This window comes from Lipotes vexillifer, unplaced genomic scaffold, assembly GCF_000442215.2.
Source record: "Lipotes vexillifer unplaced genomic scaffold, Lipotes_vexillifer_v1.1 scaffold670, whole genome shotgun sequence".
Lineage (NCBI taxonomy): Eukaryota > Metazoa > Chordata > Mammalia > Artiodactyla > Lipotidae > Lipotes > Lipotes vexillifer.
Genome location: NW_006778108.1, coordinates 1,082,404 through 1,107,675, shown reverse-complemented (window position 1 = coordinate 1,107,675; position 25,272 = coordinate 1,082,404). Strand labels below are relative to the sequence as shown.

The window sequence follows — 25,272 nt, the reverse complement described above, 5'->3', positions numbered from 1 at the left end:
CGGCCCCCCCCCCCCCGCCCCCGGGACGGGATGCGGTAGGCAAGGACCTCAGCATAGCTGGGGAGCCTCAGACTCCACGTGGGTCTGAAGTCTGGGATAGAGGCAGGAGTGCATTTTAGTTTGGGATTCATGAGACTCTCATAAGCCCTAATAAACCGCTTGCACTTTTCTTCCCTCCTTACCTGCCCACGTCTGCAGAGCAGTGGGGACCCCGCAGGCAGAGAAGAAATGATGCTGACTCTGTAGGGAATCTGGGCAGCCGGAGAGAGACTGGGGAGGGCGACGTGGGCCACGGCCAGGAGAGGACACAGGTTCAGAAGGAAGCAACCAGAATGGGCAGGTTGGGGGAGAGTATCCAAGGAAGTAAGGCCAGGTCAGGAACACTGAGGACCGTTTCACACAGATGCGTCACGCTTCCTAAGGCCAAGTACCACCTCCCTTGTCTCCTCCGCACCAACTCTGCAGCCCCTGACCTTGGGACCATCAGAGGAGGAGGCTGGGTCCAACCTGGCCAGTGATGCCAGTGACCAACAGAAACTGGGAACAAGGGAGAGTTTGGGGAGGAAGCTGCTGAGTTCCACTTGACAGCGGACATTTAAGGCAGGCTGACCACATCCCCGGGACACTCGGAGGTTATCACGGGCCCTGCCCGGCCCTGTAATCTCTCCCGTGTGGGAACTCCTGGGACTGCTGGAGAGCAGGGAGCGGACGCCCTGGCAGGGAGGAAACAGGAGGCTCTGAGTGCCCCACACAGCGGGGAGGGGCCAGCACACAGGCTCCACACCTTTACTCCGGGGGGAGGTGCGGGAAGAGGAAAGCCACGAGAGGTGGGAGTGGGCAGCTGCAGCACATTTGGGAAACTAGCTGCAGAAGACGAGGAGGGGCCTGACGCACATGGGCCCCCCCACCCCAGGCCCGGCCTGCTCGCGGCTCACCTGGAGGTGGTGACCCAGCACCACGTCTGCCCCCTGTGGCTTGACCTTGCTCCTGCCCTTCCCCTCCTGAGATCCGCCCCCCGACACCCGTCCATGACCGGAGTCCCACCCGCCCTGGATGTGGCCCCATTTCAGCAGGTCAGCACTTTCCTCAGAGGAATGAGATGCCCAGAAAACACACAGCTGTTTCATAATGTTCCCCAAACGTGTCACCCCCGTCCCTCCAACAGAGAGAAACGCTTCTCTAGAAGAGTGTCCACGTGGCAAATCACAACAGGAAGGGGGCAGCTTCCCACCACCCACAGAACACAGAGCCGTGGCCTCTCAGCGGGAAGCACTGGGGGTCACGGCCAGTCCCCACCCGCTGCCCAGACAGCCCGCAGAGAACAAGGCCAACGGTGCCTTGTGCTGGACACCTGGCTGTGCCTCCTGCGTGTATTTATTTATAGGAGCAGAATACCAAGGTCTACAAGGGAAAAGACATTGGTTATATGTTCTGTAACGGCCTTTACTGAAAGGAGCAGAATGACGGGGAAGTGGGATGTTCCTCAAAACCCCGGGGCGTTTGGCCCCCTGATGACATGCTCATCCCTAGAGCATCAAAGCTCCAATCATTTTCCAGTCATGGTGGGAGATGGTGGGAAGGACCGGCAGACAGATTAGAAAGCAGGAGAGAGTGACACTGTGGACAGGGCCAGGGAAGAAGGGATGAAGCCCCTGGATCGGGGAGGCTGGGCAGGTGGCTGCGGTGAGAAGCTGAAACGTGCGCACAGCCCTGGAGGACGGGGCAGGGCTCGCCCCGGTTCTCACAACCCGTGGCTGCAGGGCCACCCGGCGGGCGCCCTGCCTCTGTGTACAAGCCCCGTCAGAGCCGCCTCAGGTGGGCTTACAACCGTGTAATTGAGGAAAGCACTGAAAATCGAAAGAAGAGAAAAACAACACAAAACAAAACCGGGGGGCTTCCCTGGTGGCTCAGTGGTTAAGAATCCGCCTGTCAATGCAGGGGTAACGGGTTTGATCCCTGGTCCAGGAAGATCCCCCATGCTGCGGAGCAACTAAGCCCGTGTGCCACAACTAGAGCCCACGTGGCTTCCCTGGTGGCTCAGTGGTTAAGAATCCGCCTGTCAATGCAGGGGTAACGGGTTTGATCCCTGGTCCAGGAAGATCCCACATGCTGCGGAGCAACTAAGCCCGTGTGCCACAACTACTGAGCCCACGTGCCACAGGTACTGAAGCCTGTGTGCCTAGAGCCCGTGCTCTGCAACATGAGAAGCCACTGCAATGAGAATCCTGCGTACCACAATGAAGAGTAGCCCCTGATCGCCACAACTACAGAAAGCCCGAGAGCAGCAACAAAGACCCAATGCAGCCAAAAATTAAACAAATAAAAAAACTAAAACAAACAAACAAACGAAAAAAACAGAACTGGTGTGGAAAAGCGCCAGTCCTGAAACAGCTTCTCCCGTCTTTGGAGGAAGTGAGGACACACCCCACAGATGCACACGTGTTCCAGCATGGAGAGGGGGGCAGTGACAGAGGCGCAGCCTTTCTTGGGCACATCCACGTCCACGGTCACACGATCACACTCCAAAACCCTGAGTCGGGAAAGGCAAGTGGGCTTCTTCCCATCTCAAGGAAGACAAGTGTGAGACAAAGCAGCCAATGACCCGAGCTGCAGGGCGATGGGGCTGCTGGCAGGCTGACTCCTCCCCTGCATCAGGGCTGTGGCATGGCTCCAGCAGGAGGAGGTGGGGCAGCTGACTTCAGCCCCAGGGGCGGGGGCAGGGCCTGGCTCCAGGCTGCAAAACCCCACCTGAATAACAGGCAGGAGCAGCCACAGGACTTCTAGGATGGTTCACTGGAATCTACATAAAACGTCCATTAGCTCCAAGCCTGGCACATAAAGCCTCCCTCACGGTACCCCTGGTGCCCAGATCATCATGTACCTGCTCCCAACCAACGACCTGCCCGGGGTCCAGGAGCAGACCAGGGGCTGCTGCGGGGCAGACTCCTCAAACGCCTGCCCCAGGTGGGAGGGAGGGACCCGCTACCACTTCAGTCTCCTTCCCAACACTCATCAAACGCAGCCGTGACCAGCCAGGGCGCATCAGGTGCTGCCCGCAGCAGCCGAGCCCGAGGGTCCAGCACGGCTTCGAATGAGCGTGTCCACCATCACCTTCCGACTGGAGCCCGCGGTCCACACATCGAGTGGGCCTCCCTCGAAAACCCTCCCTCCACCTCCTGACCAAAGCCACCACTTCCGTTTGTTCTGAAATATTACCTCTGTCCCACTGGCCCTGCTCCAAACCAGGACTCTCACAAGTCCTAGGAGCACAGAGCACTACTGTCTGAGACAGAAGACAAGCTGAGGGCTGCCTCGGCTGGTGGCATCCTGCCTGCTCCGCCAGCCTCCAAGGCCTGGCTAACACCTCACACCTGCCCTGCGCTTTTGATTCTCCAATGCTTCCACCCCCGACACCCACTTTATCTTGTCAACACCCTATGCTGTAAGGACAGCACGCGGTATTAACTTGACATCTGTGATACTGTGATTTATAATAAATATGTATTTGGTCTTCCATCCCTGGCACAGCTCCTAAAACCCTTGGAATTTCCTAAGTGATGAGAACAACCACACCTGAGTTTATGTTGATCTGGTGACTGTTGGAACCACACCTCAGGATGGGCTGGTTGCCAGGGAAACCAAATTTCAGCCCCACCCCCTGACCTCCAGGGATGTTGAGTTCAATCCCTGATGCCCAATCATTTGATCAGTCATGGCTGTAATGAAGCCTCCATAAAACCCAAAAGGACGGGGTTATGAGAGCTTCCGAGTTGAACATGTGGAGACTGAGGGAGAATGAGGCCTGAAGGGGGCATGGGCGCTCCGAGCCCCTTCCCACAAGCCCTTCCCACAAACCTCTTATCCTGAGTCATATCCTTTTGTAATAAACCGGTGATCCAGTAAGTAAATGGGTTTCCCTGGGTTCTGCTCTAGCAAATTAATTGAACCTGGGGAGGTCGTGGGAGCCTCTGATCTATAACAGGTGGGGCAGAAGCACAGGTGACAACCTGGATTGAGATGGCTGATCGAAGAGGGTGCAATCTTAGGGGACTGAGCCCCTTCCCCTGTGGGGTCTCACGCCGTGTCCAGGTAGACGGTGTCAGAACAGAGTTGAATTGTAGGACACCCAGCTGGGGTTGCAAAACAGCCTGGTGTGGGAAAAACCACATATATCTAGTGACCAGAAGTGCCAGTATATTCAGAGGATTGTGTGTATTGCAGAGGAAAACAAGAGTCTTCCCCTTACAACACCATTTTACAAATAAGGAAGCAAAAGAAGAAAACACCCAAACGTCAGTTCCAGTCTACACAGCTCGGCAGAGACAGATCTGCTGCGTCGTTTGGTGAGAACATCATACCCCAGAGGTCACGGAATCACAGGAAGAGACGTAACAGAGACCGGGAAGGCCTCTTACCTGGCTCCAAAGACCCACTGTCTTCATCTGAGGAGCCGACACCAGCCTGTGATGACAAGACGGCCACGAAACCGTCCTTAAATTCCTCAAAGTTAACCTGTGGATTTGAGAAGAGAGGTCAACGCTGCTTTCTACAGGTCACACACGTAACAACCTGGCCTTTTGGTCTTTTTCAGATGGAAGATCTTATGTTGCCTTCAGCACTGAGGACATTCATTTTTTCAAATATTTACTTAAGTTTTAAAAGAATTGAAGATGGAATAAGTCAGGTAAAAGTGAACCATAACCCTATCACAAAAAAACGCTATTAACAACTCCATAAAAGTAAATCAGATGACAAAATTAGAAAGCAGTGTAGAAAAGAGGTGTCTGATGACCACAAACATTAACACATAAAGAAAAAGGAAAATCCGGGCTTCCCTGGTGGTGCAGTGGTTGACAGTCTGCCTGCCGATGCAGGGGACACGGGTTCATGCCCCGGTCCGCGAGGATCCCACATGCCGCGGAGCGGCTGGGCCCGTGAGCCATGGCCACTGAGCCTGCGCGTCTGGAGCCTGTGCTCCGCAACGGGAGAGGCCACGGCAGTGAGAGGCCAGCGGACCGCAAAAAAAAAAAAAAAAAAAAAAAAAAAAATCTACCCTCCTGCTGGTGGATATTCCCATTGTTTCCAGGGTTTAGTTATTTTTAAAAAACCAACAAAAAACCCCAGCTTTGAACAGTTACACGTGTCCTTAGGCATTTCTTTGGAGTATACATACGCCTAACAATGGGATTGCTGGGTCACAGAATATACATTTAAATCTTCTTGGTAAATTGAACCTTTTGTTACTATAAAATGCTGACCCTCTTTAGTTCAGTAATGCTTTTACCATAAAGACTAGCTTTCTTATGGAGTATTTACGTGTTATATGTTTTTACCAAACTTTGTTTTTTAACCAAACTTTTAATAATGTCAATTTTTTATATCCTTATGTTTTAGACATGTCTCTTATGAACAGTATATAGTTGGACATTTTTTCCCCAATCTGAAAATCTTTATCTTTTAACTGAAACATTTTACATTTAATGTCCTTACTGATATATTGGGTTGGCCAAAAAGTTCGCTTGGGTTTTTCCATAATATTTAGATTTAAATCTACTATTTTCTTTGTGCTTTCAATTTGACCTGCCTGCTTTTTCTCCTTTCTTTCCTCTCTTTGGATTTATTGATTTTCTTTTAGGACTTCATCTTTCCCCTTATTAATTCAGAAGTTATACAGTCTATTTCCATTCTCTTATTGATTTTTTTTGTTTGTTTGTTTTCTGGTACACGGGCCTCTCACTGTTGTGGCCTCTCCCGTTGCGGAGCACAGGCTCCGGATGCGCAGGCTCAGCGGCCATGGCTCACGGGCCCAGCCGCTCCGCGGCATGTGGGATCTTCCCAGACCGGGGCACGAACCCGTGTCCCCTGCATTGGCAGGCGGACTCTCAACCACTGCGCCACCAGGGAAGCCCCATTCTCTTATTGTTTATCCTAAAAATGACAGTACACATCCTTAGCTTGAAAGTTTACTATCAATCAATGCTTTTTGTTTTAGCAAAAACATAATTTATTAAAAGACTAGTGGAAATGATCCAGATGTCCAAAAAGAGAATGGGTAAATAAACTGTGATTCAGTCAGACAACAAAAGATGACAATAGGGGGAAAAAAACCCAAACCACTGACAGAGACAATATATCTACATTGTGTGAATATAGCTCACAGACATAATACAGAGTAAAAGAACCAGAGAGTATACACTGAGCATATGCTGTGTATTTTCGCTTGTATAAAGTTCAGAAATAGGCAAACAAATCTATGCTGTTGGCATCAGGACAGTGGTAACTGTTGGAGGCAGAGGGACCACAAGGGCACCTGAGGAGGGATGCAGGATGCTGGCAGCCCAGGTGTGTTCAGGTTGGATGTTCACTGAGCTGCACTCTTCAGCTCATTTCTCTACCTGTGCTTCTACTGAAGTCCCACAGAAAGAAATCAACACAAGAGCTTACTGTCACCAGTAAGTGCAGAAAAAGCAGGCCTGGGCTGTAGGTCCAAGCATGCTTCCCACACCTGGCACAGAATTTGAATGAGCACATTCTGTTGCTGCCGATGGGCACTAAACGCAGCTGTTGGCTTGGGGGCACCTCTGCCTCAGTCACACACGTATCAGATCTGACACTGGATTACTTGTTTATTTTCTGTCTCCCCAACTAGCATGTGATCTCACAGTGACACACTGTAAATACTCAACAAATATCTAATGGATGTGTTTGCCTCTATACCCTCTCAAAACTGAGCAGAATTCACCTTCTCACAGGTGCATTCTTTCACCTTTGTTCTTAAAGAGTATTCTATTTTTTTTTTTGCCACTCCTCGCGGCATGCGAAATCTTAGTTCCCCGACCAGGGATTGAACCCTTGCCCCGTGCAGTGGAAGCTCAGAGTCATAACCACTGGACCACCCGGGAAGTCCCCTTAAAGGGTATTCTTGCTGAGTATGGGATTCAGGTTGGCACCAGTCCTCTTTTAGTACATTGGAGACACCTTTCCATTGGCTTCTGGCTTCTACTGTCACATCTGAGAAGGCAATTGTCAATATAACTATGGCTGATTTTCAGGATATGTCTTTTTTCCTCTGGCTGCGTTTTAAAAAATTATTAAGTGTTTCATTTTGAGATAATTATAGATTCACATGCAGTTGCAGGGAAAAAATACAGAGAGATCATGTGTATCCATCTCTGGCTGCTTTTAAGATGTCTTTGTTTCCCTTCAGTTTCACAATAATATGGCCAGATGTGGATTTCTTTTTATTTATGCTACTAAGAATTCCATGGGTTTTTGGAATCTTAAATCTGTTTTGGAAACTTTTTAGCTATTATCTGTTCACGAAATCCCTCCTCATTCACTCCTTTCCTCCTGGGATTCCAACTAAAGGGATGTTCCCCGGTCTTCACCTTCACTTTATAACATCATACTGCATCCTGGATGAGTGCTCTTTTCAGCTGTGTCTAATCTGCTGTTAAACTCTTAAAAGTTGTATTTGGTTCTTTGTTCAGATATGTTATGTCACTTTTAGAGTTACCTCTTTCCTGTGGATATTTTCAAGCTTGTTTTTTTTTTAATTAAAAATTTTTGTTTTTAATTTTTGGCTGCATTGGGCCTTTGCTGCTGCACGCGGGCTTTCTCTAGTTGCGATGAGTGGGGGCTAGTCTTTGTGGCGGAGCACGGGTTTCTCATGGCAGTCTTGTTGCAGAGCATGGGCTCTAGGTCTGCGGGCTCAGTAGTTGCAGCACGCGGACTCAGTAGTTGTGGCTTGTGGGCTCTGGGGAGCTTGGGCTTCAGTAGTTGTGGTGCACGGGCTTAGTTGCTCTGGGGCATGTGGGATCTTCCTGGACCAGGGATCGAACCCATGACCCCTGCATTGGCAGGCGGATTCTTAACCACTGCACCATCAGGGAAGTTTTTTTTAAATCTTTCCTAACATAGTAACCATAATTGGCTTATACATTTTTTTGTTTTGTTTTGTTTTGTTTTGTTTTGTTTTGTTTTGATTTTGCGGTACGCGGGCCTCTCACTGTTGTGGCCTCTCCCGCTGCGGAGCACAGGCTCCGGATGCGCAGGCTCAGCAGCCATGGCTCATGGGCCCAGCCGCTCCGCGGCATGTGGGATCTTCCCGGACCGGGGCACGAACCCGTGTCCCCTGCATTGGCAGGAGGACTCTCAACCACTGCGCCACCAGGGAAGCCCGGCTTATACTTTTTACCCAGTAATTCCAATACTTCACATCTTTGTGCTCTGCTTCTGTGGCCTGTTGTTTCTCTGGCTCTCACTCATCTTTATTTTGTGCCTAGTTATCCTTGACTGTATGCTGGTTATTGTATATGACTATTACTTAGGAAGAATTACAGACCCAGGATGAGGGAACTTTCTCAAGAGAGGACTTCTGTTTGCTTTTGCCACGTGCCTGAGGGCACCGCCTGTGCAGGACCACCTGATCTAACTGCAAGGCCTGAGGTCACCTAGACCCCTGAGCGCACGCAAGCCCAGACAGCAAAGAGCACAACGGCTGATTCACTTACCCTATATCTTTACCCTACAGGTGCACCCTCAGGATCCTCCCTTAAACTGGGGGCTGGTTCATCAGTTTCTCCTTGGGTGAGTCTGTGTTTAGACATGCATTTCCCTGGCCCTTTAAAACCCCCAAATGACATATCACTTTCACAGTCGCTATTTAAGACCAGAAAATATTCTCAGGGCAAATGGGGTTTTGTGTGCTGAGCTGAACTTCTCTCGATACGTGACTTAGCATAGATTTTTAGGTTGTAATTCCCCCTGACTTGTTTGCTCTTTACCATTTTCAAGATCTTTTGTTTTTTCTATTTTGTTCAGCCTTTTTAGTAGCACTAACTGGAAGGTAGGCCTGAGTTTGCTAACCTGCCACTAGGACAATGTCTGAAGTCTCTTCCCTCCTTTGTAGGGATGAGGCATAAATTTCATCATTTGGATCTACAAGAATGTATTGAACTAATCTCATATTCAAAAGGCTGTTTCCAGTCTTTTGCCATGTGAATCAATACTAGAATGAATAACCTTGCATACAGTTCATTTCACAAAGAGAGACGTTGTATTGCTTTCATTTTTACATTCCTAGCTTCTGGATTTGCCTCGCACATAATAAGAGCTCAAAGGTACTTGCTGACTCCATGGGAGCAGAATGAAATGGCCATTTTGCTTGATCCAATCTCAGATTTCTTTTGCATCTTTGATAATATTGATACTTATCAGCTGAATTTCTTCTGATCCATCAAACAGGAGGCAATCTGATTGCCGAGTGTGCTGCTGTTTTATCTGATACCATTTTGACTGTGCTTGTGTTTGCTTCTGTGCCCTCTCCCTTCACAGCTCATAAAAGAAGGAAGGGCCAGCCCATGGCATCAGGTGTTTCACCCAACAGGATACACCATCATCCCTGCTTGATCACGGACTCTCCTCACAAATGAAGAGGCTGGACCCTGTGATCAAGAATCACTCTCAACCTTAAAATTATTTTCAGTAACACTATGTTATCAATTATTTTTTGAGAGGAAAATTCTCTTTCTATCCAAATTTAAAATACTCAAGATAAGATCCTCACCACTGGTAAATAAACATGAGAAATATGGAAATTTCCCAAGTCACAGGACTCTTAGGCCACGTCAACTTTCTCGCTTGAAACTAGACCTGATAATGTTTCTTTAACGGGAAAAAGGGATTAAAAACAAGCATATTGGGACTTCCCTGGTGGTCCAGTGGTGAAGACTCTGTGCTCCCAATGCAGGGGGCCTGGGTTTGATCCCTAGTCAGGGAACTAGATCCCGCATACCGCAACTAAGACCCGATACAGCCAAATTAATTAATTAATTTTAAAAAAAAACCACTCATAGCACTAAAAATTACCTTATTAATTCAGATATTATAATATTGTTTCTTCATTCTTATAACTGGATTACTGTATCAATGACTAACATTTCTGTGGTGTCATATATGTTAGTTCCTGCAAGGAAACTGAATATGTGCTATTTGAATTGAAAAGCCAATCCATTCTCCTGGACAAAGGATTTATCTTGTTTTTCTTCAAAACTTCCTGAAATCTCCACCATTTGGTTTCTGTCACAGAAAATGGTGACAACTACCTAGATACTTCTGGCTTGACACTGGTGTCCCTAAAACCTCTACGGAATGTTCCACCTAAACACTGGCTGTGCACGCTCCCGCCCCCCCGGCATGGATGAAGCAGGGGAACGGTAACAGCCCTTTTCCCTTTGCAGCTACTCCAACACTGACCTTCCTCCAAGCATAACTCAGGGTTTCGAGGTCACGCTCCCCTTCTCACAGACAAAGCACAAAGTAGAGAAAGGCTGGGAATGATACATCCTACAATGAATCTGGGCCCCAAAGTGATTCTTTTGGTTTTGAATTTTCCAAACTGTCAAAAATCGTCAAAGGGGGCTTCCCTGGTGGTGCAGTGGTTGAGGGTCTGCAGGGGACACGGGTTCGTGCCCTGGTCCGGGAGGATCCCACGTGCCGCGGAGCGGCTGGGCCTGTGAGCCATGGCCTCTGAGCCTGCGCGTCCAGAGCCTGTGCTCCGCAACGGGAGAGGCCACAACAGTGAGAGGTCCGTGTACCGCAAAAAAAAAAAAAAATCATCAAGGAAACCATCTGTTCATGCTGTTTTTTGTTTTGTTTTGTTTTGTTTTGTTTTTGCCACACACGGCATGCAGAATCTTAGTTCCCTGACCAGGGATTGAACCTGTGTTCCCTGTGGTGGAAGCACAGAGTCCTTACCACTAGACCGCCAGGGAAGTCCCTGTTTGGGCTGTTTTAACCAGAGTGTTGATTTTCACAAATGTGCCTTTTGCTTATCTAGCCTCCAAATACAATTCCAGGTGATATCAAGAGGGGCTAAGACATTTTCTATCAAAAACACACCTGATTCTTAAGTCCATAAAGAAAAAGCAGGAACAGAGTAAAGAGATAGAAAAGAGTGCAGTGGGTTTGTGAGGCTGAGTCCTCCACACAGCGGGTGCAGCACTGCTGACAGCACTGGCCACACGGCCTCGGGGGAAGTAACAGGAGGTCAGATCTGCCTGGACCCTCCCCCAGGGCCAGCAGGGAGGGGTTTTTGGTTGTTCTTCATTTGTTTTTGCCCAAAAGCCAACTCAGAATATTTGCAGCTCGATTTTTTTCTCATTCAGAATGAAAAGAGTTTTACTGAGTTCTGTGGAAAAAATGCCCATCCTTCGAAGGTAAGATTATAGCCACTGGGTTTTTTTCTTTTTTGGGCTGCACCATGTGGCCTGCGGTATCTTAGTTCCCTGACCGGGGATCAAACACAGGCCCCTGGCAGTGAAACCCTGGAGTCCTAACTGCTGGACCGCCAGGGAATTCCAGGCACTGTTTTCAAAACGAACGTGTTAACATCTGGACACATTTAAGAAGCAGGAACACTAAGAAGCTTCTTAATGTTTCAATCAGGAAAGCAAGTTGTGGTCCAGGCTCCAGATTACCCTTCTAGATGACCTTGAATTTCCTAGAGAAAAGAACTCTCTGAGTGCCTACTTCCTATCTGGGATAGATACACTCACAGAGATACACTCTGAACACAGGGAGCCTTGGTTCCTGCAACAGCAGTGGGCAATGTTCTGTCCAGCTGCTGGATGAATTTCACGCTGGGTAATTTTACAAGACAATGTGCCTTCGAGGTACTTTGCAGCTGCCTCTGAATGACCCAGTGTGTGAGCTGTGCACAGATCACTGTGTTTTGTGAACCACACGCACCATCCATACCAACCTTCCACTCCCCGGACGAATCACCCAAGCATCTTTCCGGAAAAAAACAGAACAAAAACAAATCTCTGGAAGTTACTATGCTTTAAAAAAGCCATCTTAAGGAACTTCTTTCTACAACATAGATGTTGCACAGAAGGAAAAATAGCACCCCATTTCCTCCTAACTTTCCTTTGATGAGTATCTCCAGTCAGTTGGTATTTCTCAGATGCCAGCAGCTATAACCACACGCTCTCTGTGCTTTTCTTTGTGAGAATGAAGTCAGTGAAGTTACCCACCCTGGCAAAGAGGTCGTTTCCGAGAAGTGTTTGCAGAAGGACAGGCAGCTGCTTTTCCAGATGAAGCTTCAGGCAGAGTTGGGTCAGCTCCTCCCGGTCCAAGAAGCCTGTCCCCGTGGTGTCACAGCTGCTGTAGACATCCCTGAGCTGCGAGACATAGTGGCTGTCTTCCTCTTCGTCCATCCCATCGCAGGCTGTGTGCAGGGAGAAAACAACGGTGCCCTCTGACTGCCGTCCCACCTCCCTCCACGGTCCCGATGCACCAGGCAGTGTGGCCCAGGGCAGGGGAGGAGCTGACGTGTGGGAAGGGGCACCAGGGTCATCTCAGGACACGTGAGGCTGGAGGAAATCAGGAGAGGCCACAAACGTGTTCCCATGGGGCTTGTTCTCCCTCACTGGCTCAAAGAACCAGAATTACTTTGTTCTGTAAAAATGTATCTATTACAGAATAATCAGAAAAAAAGAGATAAGTAAAGAGAAAGAAAATCATCCAAAATTTCACCACCTGGAAAAAAATCATTTTAATATTTTGGCAAATATACATTCTACTTTTTCTCTATACATATACACACAGGGCCTGCTGGATGCCTGGCACACTTGCACGAACTTCTGCCCCAGGATTCTGGTCTTGGGCAGAACTCAGGCTGGAGGTCAGAGGGCACCGAGGGCCCTCCCAGGAGCAATGACAAGCCATCCCCCTCCTGAGAGAACTTGCTGGTCTGCCGCCTCCCCCCGACCCCTGCCTCCATGCAAAGGCTGATTCAGGGGCGAGGACCCTGCACACTCAGCCCACATCCCCTCAGTCATGCCAGCTTTGCCCAACACACAGGTCAGTTCCTGACCACTCAGAAACACTTCTTTTCCTCTCCTTTCCCTCATCCCCAGAAATCTGAGACACTGTCCCAAGACAGCAGGTGATTCGACTCTGGCCATCCAGGCACAGGCTAGTGGTGTGACTCAGGCCCAGCATTCTACGGGTCAGGCAAAAAGATCTTTCAGCCGCCATTTGCTATGACACTTCCTAACCCCCATCCAAGATAAGGTCCATGCTTTGCTTTCAAAGTCCTGGGAAAAACACTGGGAGAAAGGAGGCACTGCTTCTGGTCATGTGTGCCCTATGGAATTCGCCCTCCTCTCGCCCCAGGATTGGTGGGGGTGGGGGGTCTTTCTGTAGCTGAGATACCACATGACAAACCTCAGTGCTGAGATGGGCCAAGAAGGCTTGGAAAAACTCCAAGGACACCTTCATCTGGGAAATATAGTCCGGGCTCAGGTCTGTACCACGACCACCTCATTGGAGTCACACTGATGCACGTGGATTCCCCGGGACTCCAGAGTCCCAGAAAAGGGCTCAAGTGACAAGTCACTGGATACTCTAAACACCTTGGAACTATGGAAGGTCTCAGGGGCCATGTAGAAGTCTGAGTGGGGCTCAGAATCCTGCTGTTCACACACCCCCATTCGCTGGAAGCTGAAGGCATTGATTTGGAGGGGGATACATGTGGGAGGGGAGAGGGGAGTAACCCAAGACACGCACGCAAGCACACACAGAGAGAGAGAGCGAGAGAAACTAATATCTCCAGAGAGATGAAGGAAAAACATTAAAATCATGCAACAAGATAGACTACTGGACAATAGGGATGATTAGACACCAAGGGAGGTTTCCTGACATTGACATATGATAATCACAATAAAAAATGCAATGGCAACACTGGAAGATAAGGACAAAATACATCTTCTATTAAGTGTACCCAAATAAAGAGACAAGAAATGAGACAGAGAAGAAAAGGAAATTAAAAATCAATAAAGTAACCAAAAAACATAAAGATAGACATAGACCAATAGAACACACTTGAGAGCCCAGAAATAAACCCTTGCATGTGTGGTCAAATGATTTTCCAAATGGCCAAGACCACACAATGAGGAAAAGACAATCTCTTCAATAAACGGTGCTGGGAAAACTGGATATCCACATGCAAAAGAATGAAATTCAACCCTTACTTTACACCATAATCAAAAATGAACTCACAATCGATTCAAGATCTACACATAAGATCTAAACTATAAAATTCTTAAAAAAAAAAAAGAGGAAAAGTTTCATGATGTTAGATTTGGCAACGATTTCTTAGATATGACACCAGAAGCATAGGCAACAAAAGTAAAAATAGACAAATGGTACTATATCAAACTTAAGAATCTGCACATCAAAGAAAACAATCAGCAGTGTAAAAAGGCAACCTACATACAGAATGGGAGAAAATAATTTGCAAATCATACATCTGATAAGAGGTTAATGATCAGAACAAGTAAAGAACTCCTATAACTCAACAACAAAAACCAGTAACCCGATTAAAAAAATGGGCAAAGGACTTGAACAGACAATTCTCCAAAGAAGATACACAAATGGCCACCAAACGGCCAAGCACATGAAAAGTGCTCAACATCTCTAATTAGGTACACACAAAACAAAACCACAGTGAGATATTATCTCGCACCCATTAGGATGGCCACTATAAAGAAAAAACAAGCAAACAAAAAACAGAAAACAAGTGTTGGTGACGATGTTGAGAAATTGGAGCCCTTAGGCACTCTTGGTAGGAATGTAAAATGGTGTAGCTGCTGTGGAAAACAGTATGGAGGTTCCTCAAAAACCTAAAAATAGAATTACCATATGATCCAGCAAATTCCACTTCCAGGCATACACCCCAGAGAACTGAAAGCAGGATCTCAGAGTTATCTGCACTCCTATGTTCCCTGCAACATTACTCACAACAGCCAAGAGTTGGAAGCAACCCAAACGTCCATTGACAAAAGAACGGATAAAGAAAATATCAATAAAATGGAATATTATTCAGCCTTAAAAGGAAGGAAATCCTGTCACCTCCCACAACATGGATGAACCTTATGTTGAGTGGAATATGCCAGTCACAAAACGACAAATACTGTATGACTTCACTTCCATGAGACAACTAGTCAAAATCAAGGAGACAAAGTAGAGTGGTGGGTGCCAGGGGCTTGGGTAGGGGGATAGGAAGGGTTGCTCAGCAGGTACAGAGTTTCAGTTTTGCAAGATGAAAAAGTCCTAGAGATCTGTTACACAGTAATGTGGATACCAGTTAACACTACTGAACTGTATATTTAAAAATGATGAAGAGGGTAAATTTTTTTTAATTTTATTTTATTATTTATTTATTTATTTTATTTTATTTTATTTTTGGCTGTGTTGGGTCTCAGCTGCGGCATGCAGGATCTTCATTGAGGCATGCGGGATATTAGTTCCCTGACCAAGGATCAAACCCACGTCCCCTGCATTGGAAGGCGGATTCTTTCCCACTGGACCACCAGGGAAGTCCCAAGAGGGTAAATTTTATATCATCGTGTTTTTTCACAATTAAAAATTTTAAAATAAGAAAAAACTTTTTTTTAAGGAAAAAAAGTTCAATATTTGGTGGCTTGCTTTCTGAAATTGCCTGGTTATGTTCTGTGGCACTTTTACCTGGATTTTCTTTCCTTAAAAAAAAAATTCAAAATCAACACCCAAAGTTCAGGCATTCTCTAAAAGCCCAGGAAAGGCAACCAGCTGATGGGAAGGGGGTGGTTCTGGAAAAATACAAGACTTTTCCAAGCAGAGAGACGGCAGAGTCCCACTGTGAAGGCCAACAAATAAAAACATCCAGACCGAGTAAATCCTCAAGAAACTTCAGAAGAAACAAACAAGTCCTAAAAATGTCTAGAGAGAAAAGAGCATTCTGCACTCAGAGCCAGGCGCGACTCCTGCAGCAAGAATGGGATTGGAGGCTGAAAGACATCCTGAGGAAAGTACACTTTCCACCAAGCTGGAAGCTAGCGGACGGGTACTTCAGCCAAGAAGGAGGAAGACGCACGTTGTAGATATGGGTCCCCTGCAAGCAGTGGACACCGTTCTGGGAGGGTGGCCTGGGGCAGGGCCACAGTGCTATCCACACAAACTGGCCACTAGGGACCCTACGGTCCTGTATCGTGGGACCACGAGGAAAACAACATGGGTGGTTTCTTCTTTTTTTTTTTTTTTTTTTTGTGGTACGCGGGCCTCTCACTGTTGTGGCCTCTCCCACTGCGGAGCACAGGCTCCGGACGCGCAGGCCCAGCGGTCATGGCTCATGGGCCCAGCCGCTCCGCGGCATGTGGGATCTTCCCGGACCGGGGCACGAACCCGTGTCCCCTGCATCGGCAGGCGGACTCTCAACCACTGCGCCACCAGGGAAGCCCTCTTCTTCTTTTAAAAAAACTATTTATTTCTTTACTTATTTGGCTCCGCCAGGTCTTCGTTGTGGCATGTGAGATCTTCGTTGCTGCATGAGGGATCTTTAGTTGCGGCGTGCAGGCTCTTTTAGTTGCAGCGGGATCTAGTTCCCTGACCAGGGATCAAACCTGTGCCCCCTGAATTGGGAGCGCAGAGTCTTAACCACTGGACCACCAGGGAAGTCCCCAACATGGGTGGTTTCTGACAGAGCTGATGGACCATTTGGAAAAGAATAAGGATGTTAAAAAGTAATTATGGAAAAACCAAGAAAGCCTCCATAAAACCAAGCTGGGCACAAGAATGGAACTGTAACTGCACTCCAGATAGCATCCCTGTGGTAGGTGGGCAGCGCATCTTCCGTGGGGGGTGGGAGAGACAGGGAAGCCTCGAGGTGAGGGCGATCCGAGGTACCAGCCTGCCTGCTTATGGCCCAGGGGATGTTTCTCAGGCCTCCATAAAGCAGCTCCAGACAGGAGTCCAACAGCATTTAGCACCTCCACGGCTACTGTGTGCCCTCCTCACCTTGGGAACTGGCTCCACCTCCCACCGGCCCCCCACAGTGAGACCCTAAAGCCAGCACAGAGCCCGAGTTGAGAGACTCGCCCTGGTCAGCAGTTGGGGTTGCTGACTTCAGCTCTGGCCCATCCAAACCCTCTCTACTGGGAGCACTGCGTCATCAACCAAAATGGGAGTGAAGGCCAGGGAGGGGACAGTGCCGCCTCCCAGATGGTCTGCTCAGTGGGATGATCCCGCTAAGCAAGGGACCACTGTGTCCTCACTTGGGCTCCTCCTCAAAAGAAGACACTAACCCTTGTGCAGCACCCCCACCCCACCCCACCCTGCGTCTGCTCTTGCCTTGGGTTCTGAAGGCCTCCCACCAGCAGGCCTCCCTCCTCGGCCCGTCCACCTGCCGCTGGTCCACCGGGTGGGCATGGGGTGGGCAGGGATGGGGGCCCAGCAGGCACCACGTCTCAGACACAGCAGGAGGTGACAGAGGATGCTCTCAGGACACGCAGCTGCACAACCCTCCACACCGGTTTGCAAAGTTGGCTCTTGGTGTCCGGTGGGTACTTAAGACAAGTTCTCAAACCGACACTGAAATGGACTGGATTGAGGTCAACTCCCTTCAGGTCCCAGGATCTGACCCCCTAAGCCTCCAGGCACCAGATCTCCCCTTAAACCCTGCTGTCTGCACGTTAGTGGCATCACTGCAGGGTGGGGAACCCAGAGGCCACCTTCCTGCTGCCGAGGTCAAAGGAGACCGGCCAAGGGCTCCCTGAGAACATTTTAAAGCATCAGAATCTTCCTGAACTGTGCAAAGGCCACCCTAAAAGACGCCAGACATGGCAACGCTGCCTTCACAGCTGAGATGACCCATCCCCTATCCCCATGCCTCTCTTCAAGGCTGCAGGGCCTCGGCCAGGCTCAGCTCTGGGCCAGTCAGAGCTTCTGTCAAACTGGGTCTAAAACACCACCTTTGCTGGGCTGCTGAGGGGAGGAGCAGGTTCCAGGCCCTGGTACTCATCACACCACGAAGGACAGCAGAATCACCATCCCGCACACCGGTCCCCAGGCTCCCAGCCTTCCTGCTGCTCAAATCCTATTTCCAGAAACGTGTCACTGGGAAACCCCCCTCCCTCCCGACTGGGAAACGTGACCAACCTAAACCACAGAACACAACAGTGAGAAGGACAAGGACCTTTACCCTCTGCCCCTCCCAGCAGGGAAACTGTAGCTCTGTTCAGACTCCCTGAGGCCTGTGTGTGAGGGCAGAGAACGCCGTCCCCTAGACGACCCCTAGGTTCTGTTCCTTGCACAGAACCCCGGGAAGGAGAAGAGAAACAGGGGACCTCTCAGGCGGGACCCCGCCTCCTGCACCACCCATCCTCGGCGCCCAGGCCTACTCACACGCGAAGTGCAGGCCTCACAGCCAAGTGGTCGTTATAAATAATAAACACCCAAGGGCCTCTTCAGTTTCTTCTTCACCCAAACTGAATTATTTAATCCTCTCTGGATTCTACAAATGCATAAATGTCCACACATCGAAACCACCAGAAAACCCAGCTGCGTTCAGTGCTGACTGCAGACAGGGGACAATGTTCCAAGTAAAGAGGAGCCCTTGGCTTATTACGGTTTGATCCTTTTGAAACTGGAATCAGTAGACTCTCAATAATTCTAATGCTATAAAGCTTAATTAAGTATATGAGCATAAACTTTGCTACCAGGTGAAGCAAAACACTGTTTTCATCCTGGGGAGAAAAACCTGCCCTCAAACAAACTGGGTACGGGCCAAGAAACAGCTGCCGACCAGCACCCTGCAGGACCACGCAGCCCTCTGGAGGGAAGGTGTAGGTTTGCATTTAACTGATGCACAGAGATGAGGGAATTTAATCTGTGGCCCTGGAAACCCGCTGGGTATCAAGGACAGGGAACCACAGAGAACTGTGGTCTCTCACAAGCAGCTGGGTGTGCCGATGTCTGTGGACCCAGAGCATCGCACCCAGAAACAACTCCAAACAAGGCCCTCCATAAAAACCCGTAAAAGCCTGCTGACCCAGAATGAACAGCACCAAGGTAGCCTTCTAGATGGCGCGTTCTGTATCTGGAAAGATGTTACGACCCAGATAAAACACTGAAGCCCCGCCTTGGGTTCCAGAAGAGCAGGTCTTGGCACCATGTCAAATAGCCTTGGTGTTTGTAATCAACCTGCATCTTCAGCAGTTCTGAGCTTGTAGGATTAATTTCTGCATTAACTGTTTTCACGTCTTCTTTCTTATTTTTCAAAACTTATACTATTTATTGGGCTTCCCTGGTGGCGCAGTGGTTGAGAGTCTGCCTGCTGATACAGGGGACACGGGTTCGTGCCTGGGTCCGGGAAGATCCCACATGCCGCGGAGCGGCTGGGCCCGTGAGCCATGGCCGCTGAGCCTGCACGTCCGGAGCCTATGCTCCGCAACGGGAGAGGCCACAACAGTGAGACGCTCGCGTACAGCAAAAAACAAAAAAACAAAAAAACCAAAAAAACTTATACTATTTATTTACTTTGCCGACATCGGCCCTAACTATCTCAGCAATAAGGCTTGAGAAGCTATCATTTTTATCAAAGGGATTTTCCAATCCCAACAATATAAAAATAAGCTGATGCGTCATTTAATTGGCAATTAATATAGTATTTGCTCTTCCTACAAAGTAGATATTTAGACTAAAAACTATAAGGATATCAAACTCTAAAATTGTCCTAGAAAACCTGCTTTCTAGGGTCTCCTCAAGAAAACATTGTGGGACCCACTCACCTAACATAAAAACTTTGTACCCTTTGGCCAATATCTTCTTGGTTCCTAAAGATTTTTGTTTTGTTTTGTTTTGCGGTATGTGGGCCTCTCACTGTTGCGGCCTCTCCCGTTGCGGAGCACAGGCTCTGGACGCGCAGGCTCAGCGGCCGTGGCTCACGGGCCCAGCCGCCCCGCGGCATGTGGGATCCTCCTGGACCGGGGCACGAACCTGTGTCCCCTGCATCGGCAGGCGGACTCTCAACCACTGCGCTACCAGGGAAGCCCCTAAAGATTTTTATAACCACATGTACTTATATTTGTGCTAGGACTATAGCTATAGACCCAATGGTTATAAAATATCTACATAACTGTAGTTATACATATTATACATAAATAATTAGTTATACATATACACGGCTATCCACATAAGGTTCTACATACAAAAAAATGAGCTTTCTCTATATGTATCATTACATATATGCAAATGTAGAAAACCTACTCTCAGTATCAATATCAACCTCTAACTTAAATTCAACTAGAAAATTCTACCATAAAGAAAGCAATAGTTTCTCTTCTTTACTAAAAATAGCCAATAACAGTGTAGAAGAAATGAGAGAACTGGAAAATTACAATTTTGAATCCCCATTGTAATAGTTGATAGGGTAAGGATAATTAATGTATGATTAAAAACAGTGGAGAGGGAAAAAAAAACAGTGGGGAGGGAATTCCCTGTGGTTAGGACTCTGTGCTTTCACTGCCGAGGGCCTGGGTTCAATTCCCTAGTCAGGGAACTAAGATTCCCACAAGCCACACGGTGCAGCCTAAAAAATAAATAAATAAAAATAAAAATAAAAACACTGGGGAGAGGTGACATCATGCAAAGTGGCAGGGGAAAACACTCCACCAAAGCAAAACTGAGCCGTAAAGAGTGACTGGAAGGAACTATATTGAAACTCTGGAACCAGATCAGACACTTAGAGCAAGGTGATGAAAACAGGCTGCTGATGTAAACAGGCTGCTGACGTTTGTAAGAGAGCAGCGATCAGAACCCCAAAGAGTGCCATTCAATCACCCATTTCACAGATGAGGACCTGATATCCTATAAGTAAGCACAGAGGTGGATTTCCTCAGTCAGCTGAAGAATGTGGACGGAGCATACAAGGGCACAGGCAGAGTGCAAAGGGAACGTTTTCCTGCCATTCCAAGTGTGTGGTGCTTCCCTTAAGCTCCAGGTGAGACCTTCTCTCCATGTAAATGCCTGCTGATGCTTATAACTGTACACAGTCAGTGTATACAGCTCAGTGACCAAGGAGCATCCCCCATGGGTTCCCTGCTGTCCTCTTCTCCTGTCTTAGACTCTGATGGCTTTCAAGAAGTACCAAATGGGTAAAACCAGGAGGCTGGAGCTGCTCACACTGACTGTTCACAGCTCCATCCAATTCTGTCTCAATGGCATTATGTTGGTAGCTTAAAATCTGCTGTGGTGGGACTATTTACACACAATCGTTGGAAAATGCTACAGTTCAGGGCTTTGGGGGGCAGTTGTGAAAGCTTTATCAGTATACTACACCACGGCTAAAATATAAAAGACTGATCATATCAAGTACTGGTAGAGACATGGAGCAACTGGAACTCTCAGATCTTGTTAGTGGGGGTATCAATGGTACAAGAGCTCTAAAAACCTGCTCAGTTTTATCTACCAAAGTTAAATACATATCCACTCTACAACATAGCAATCCAACTCCTAGGTACCTACTCAACAGAAACCATGGATTTGTGTACCGAAAGACACACTTTCTTAGGCAGCATTATTCATAGCACCCCAAACTAGAAGCAATCCAACTATCCATCAGTAGTAAAAATAAGTAATTGGTGGTATATTCTGGGAAACTGTAAAGCTATGGAGAGGAATGAACTACATAATGACAACCTCAATTTTACAAACATGATGGAAGAAGATATTGCATGATTCCACTTGCAGGAAAAATCAATCCATAGTGTTAGAAGTTAAGATAGTGGATGGCAGGGAGGGAATAATAAATAGAAGAACATATGAGGGGCTGTTCTGGGGTTCCTGAGATATTCTGCTTCTGACTAGGATGGCAGTTGCACGGGTGTGTTCACTGTGACAGTTCATCATTATCTGTGCACTTTTCTGTGTGTGTGTGTGTGTGTGTGTGTGTGTGTGTGTATTTACTTATTTATGCATGCATGCATGCCGTGCCTCCTGGCATATGGGATCTTACTTCCCTGACCAGGGATCTAACCTGTGCTCCCTGCAGCGGAGTCCTAACCACTGGACGGCAAGGGAAGCCCCTCTGTGCATTTTTTTTCCATACGTTACACTGCAACTTCAAACAGTGAAGAGAGAGAGTATTAGAAATGCTGACGGCACTTCCCTGGTGGTCCAGCAGGTAAGATTCCTCGCTCCCAATTGCAGGGGCCCGGGTTCGATTCTTGGTCAGGGAACTAGAGCTCACCTGCCACAACTAAGACCCGCCACAGCCAAATAAATAAATAAATATTTGAAAAAAACAAAACGCTGACCTTCCACACCCACCTCCTGGAACAGTGGCAGGTACGTGTTTTACGACAGACTCCTGTTGTTTTGTCACGGCTAGAAGACAGACGTTTTAGGAAAATAAAGCAAAACAAAGCAAACCTGCAAACTGTTTCCCCAAAGCCACTCCTGTTGCCCCTCCCCCGGATGATTTCTAAAACTGTATGAGTATTTTTTGTAAGACTCTTCATAAGACCTGGCAGCTCTGGCTCATTCACTCCACTGGTGTGATGGAACCAAAAACATGCAAAGCCATGGAGTCCATGCTGGGTAAACAGTCGCACATCATGTGGCCTAAACTGCTTCTAACAGATGCTACAAAGTCAGACACTCCCCAAGACAGGAAAAATAGGACACACTTGACAAATTGTCTAAAAGTGAATCATACTTTAGCTGTACTCTTCATGGAGCAATAAAAAGAATAAATAAAAAGAAATGAAAAGCGACTCTGACATACCCTAATTAAAGTCAACAAAATGCTATGGGCTTGTCCTTAAGAATCTTGGGGATATTAAAATAGCCTGCATGTAAGGAAGAGTGTATGGGGGACCATATCTCTCTTAGTCTGTTACGGCTACTATAACAAAATACCATAGATGGTAGTTTATAAACAATAGAAACTTATGGCTCACAGTTCTGTGGGCTGGAACTCCAAGATCAAGGCGCTAGCCTGGTCACGTTCTGGTGGGGCCCACTTCCTGAGTCTTACACTGGCACCTTCTTGCTGTGTCCTCACCTGGTGGAAGGGATGAGGGAACTCTGTGGGGCCTCCATATAAGGGCACTAATCTCATTCGTGGGGCTCCACCCTATTGACCTACCTCAGCACCTCCCAAAGACCCCACCTCCTGACACCAACCACCACCTTTGGGGGTTAAGATTCCACATAAGAACCTAGGGAACACACACACTCAGACCACAGGAGTATCTTCCAAGCTCAATTCCAGAACTTCCTAAACATTCCAAAGCTAACTTCTTCAGCCATCACCATATGTGAATTACACCATGCACTTTTATTTAAGGGAAAAGAAAGCTTACAAGGTAAAGTGGCTAGGATATTATTATGAACCAAATGTTTGTGTCCCCTGAAATTCATATGTTGAAGCCCTAACCCCTCAGTGTGGCTGTATTTGGAGATGGGGCCTCTAAGGAAGTAATTAAGGTAAAATGAAGTCACAAGGGTGGGGCCCTGATCCAGTAAGATTCATGTCCTTATAAGGAGAGATACCAGAGAGCTCTCTCCCCACAGGTGAGCTAAGATGAGTTATGTGAGCAGACAACAAGAAGGCAGTCGTCTGCAAAAAATGGGGAGAGTCCTCACCAGAACCAACCCTGCTGATACCTGCATCTCTGACTTGCAGGGTCCACAGCAATGAGAAATGAACTTGTATTGTTTCAGCCATCCAGTCCGTGGTACTTGTTACGGCAGCCCAAACAGAATCATACAGACTTAATAGCTTTTGAGAATATGTATTTCATCTTTCACATATGGAAGGAAATAAAGTAAAAGACTTCTTATTTTTTAAATATTTATTTATTTATTTGGCTGTGCTGGGTCTTAGCGGTGGCACTCGGGATCTAGTTCCCTGACCAGGGATCGAACCCAGGCCCCCGGCGTTGGAAGCACAGAGTCTTAACCACTGGACCACCAGGGAAGTCCAAATAACTGATTAAGAAAGATTCATGAACAAACATTTCCTAAGCCCCTTCTATATGCTAGGCTCCAGATGCTGCTCTCATTAGCTAATGTTAGTAGCAAGGATTTTGCTGCCGTGATTCCAAGGCAGAAATCGATGGAAATGAAGAGACCACTGGAAAGGCCTCTAACTTGACAGAGGACTTGGCTGGAGACACCGCCACGAGCAGAGGGAGGTTCAACCATGTCCGGGTAGGAACTGGTCATGCAGAGACGTCCAGTTTGTGCAGCACGTGAGATGGGCTGGTTGGGTATGAAAACACAGCTGACCAAGAGGAAAACTGGCTCGTGAACAGGCGGATGCTTGACTTAGTCCAGGTGAATCATTAATTTTAGAAATCCATGAAGATACAAAGATGGAAACTATCAGATGAGCAGAAACTCATGGAGGCTGCAGGGTCTATGCCGTGCAGGCTGGGTGGCAACCTGTCAGCAGAAGGAGGGGAGGCCCTGCTCGGCACTGCCTGTGATGGGACCTCCTGTGGGACTGGGAGACATCGAGTCTACACCGGGGCAGGAGGAACAACGCAGACCCCTGCCTGTCCCACAGATTTCGTCTTAAATTTCTGAAAGTCTCCAAAATCAGACAAGGACCTGCACTGCTAGATTCCCCAGAGCTTTGTAATTCATTGCTACATTTGTCACAAACATTTTTTTAAAGATTCAAATTTATTAGTAAATGCTTTATTATCTGAATGAAAACTATTCACTAATCTGACTAGTTACAAAGTTAATAACAAAAAAATTAGTAACCTTCACTCCTATAGTCAAATAACAAGCAGTTAGTAGATATAATGAAGAAAAAGCCTATTTACATTAAAACAAATACACAGGATGGGCTTCCCTGGTGACACAGTGGTTAAGAATTCACCTGCCAATGCAGAGGACACTGGTTTGAGCCCTGGTCTGGGAAGATCCCATGCCACGGAGCAAATAAGCCTGTGAGCCACAACTACTGAGCCTGCACTCTAGAGCCCACGAGCCACAACTACTGAGCCCGCATGCCACAACTACTGAAGCCCACAGGCCTAGAGCCCGTGCTCCGCAACAAGAGAAGCCACCGCAATGAGAAGCCCGCGCATCAAAACGAAGGGTAAGCTCCGCTCCCTGTAACTAGAGAAAGCGCGCACGCAGCAACAAAGCCCCAACACAGCCAAAAATAAATAAATAAATAAATAAAATACACAGGAATAAGCTTAAGTAATGTGCAAGATCTGTATGAAGAAATGTTTTAATGTTCCTGAAAGGCACAGAGAAAAGAGTTTAACAAATGCAAAGAGATACCACGTTCTTGCATAAGGAGGCTCATTATATAAATATCAAGTCTCCTTCATCTATACATTTAACGTGTCTGCAGTAAAAATATAATGGGGGGGCTTCCCTGGTGGAGCAGTGGTTGAGAGTCCGCCTGCCGATGCAGGGGAC

General features: G+C 47.6%; 1 protein-coding gene across 1 annotated transcript in view; it reads right to left on the bottom strand.

Moving 5' to 3' along the window:
* NINL (ninein like) overlaps positions 1 to 18,300 on the bottom strand; it is a 70,457-nt gene extending 52,157 nt beyond the window's left edge. Inside the window, exons 1-3 of the mRNA XM_007451440.1 lie at positions 18,279 to 18,300; positions 12,039 to 12,232; positions 4,416 to 4,512 (exon numbers count right to left, since the gene is read on the bottom strand). Coding sequence (XP_007451502.1) covers positions 4,416 to 4,512; positions 12,039 to 12,221 — 280 coding nt within the window. The 5' untranslated portion in view covers positions 12,222 to 12,232; positions 18,279 to 18,300. The remainder of the gene's footprint in view (positions 1 to 4,415; positions 4,513 to 12,038; positions 12,233 to 18,278) is intronic.
* Positions 18,301 to 25,272: the final 6,972 nt, after the last annotated feature.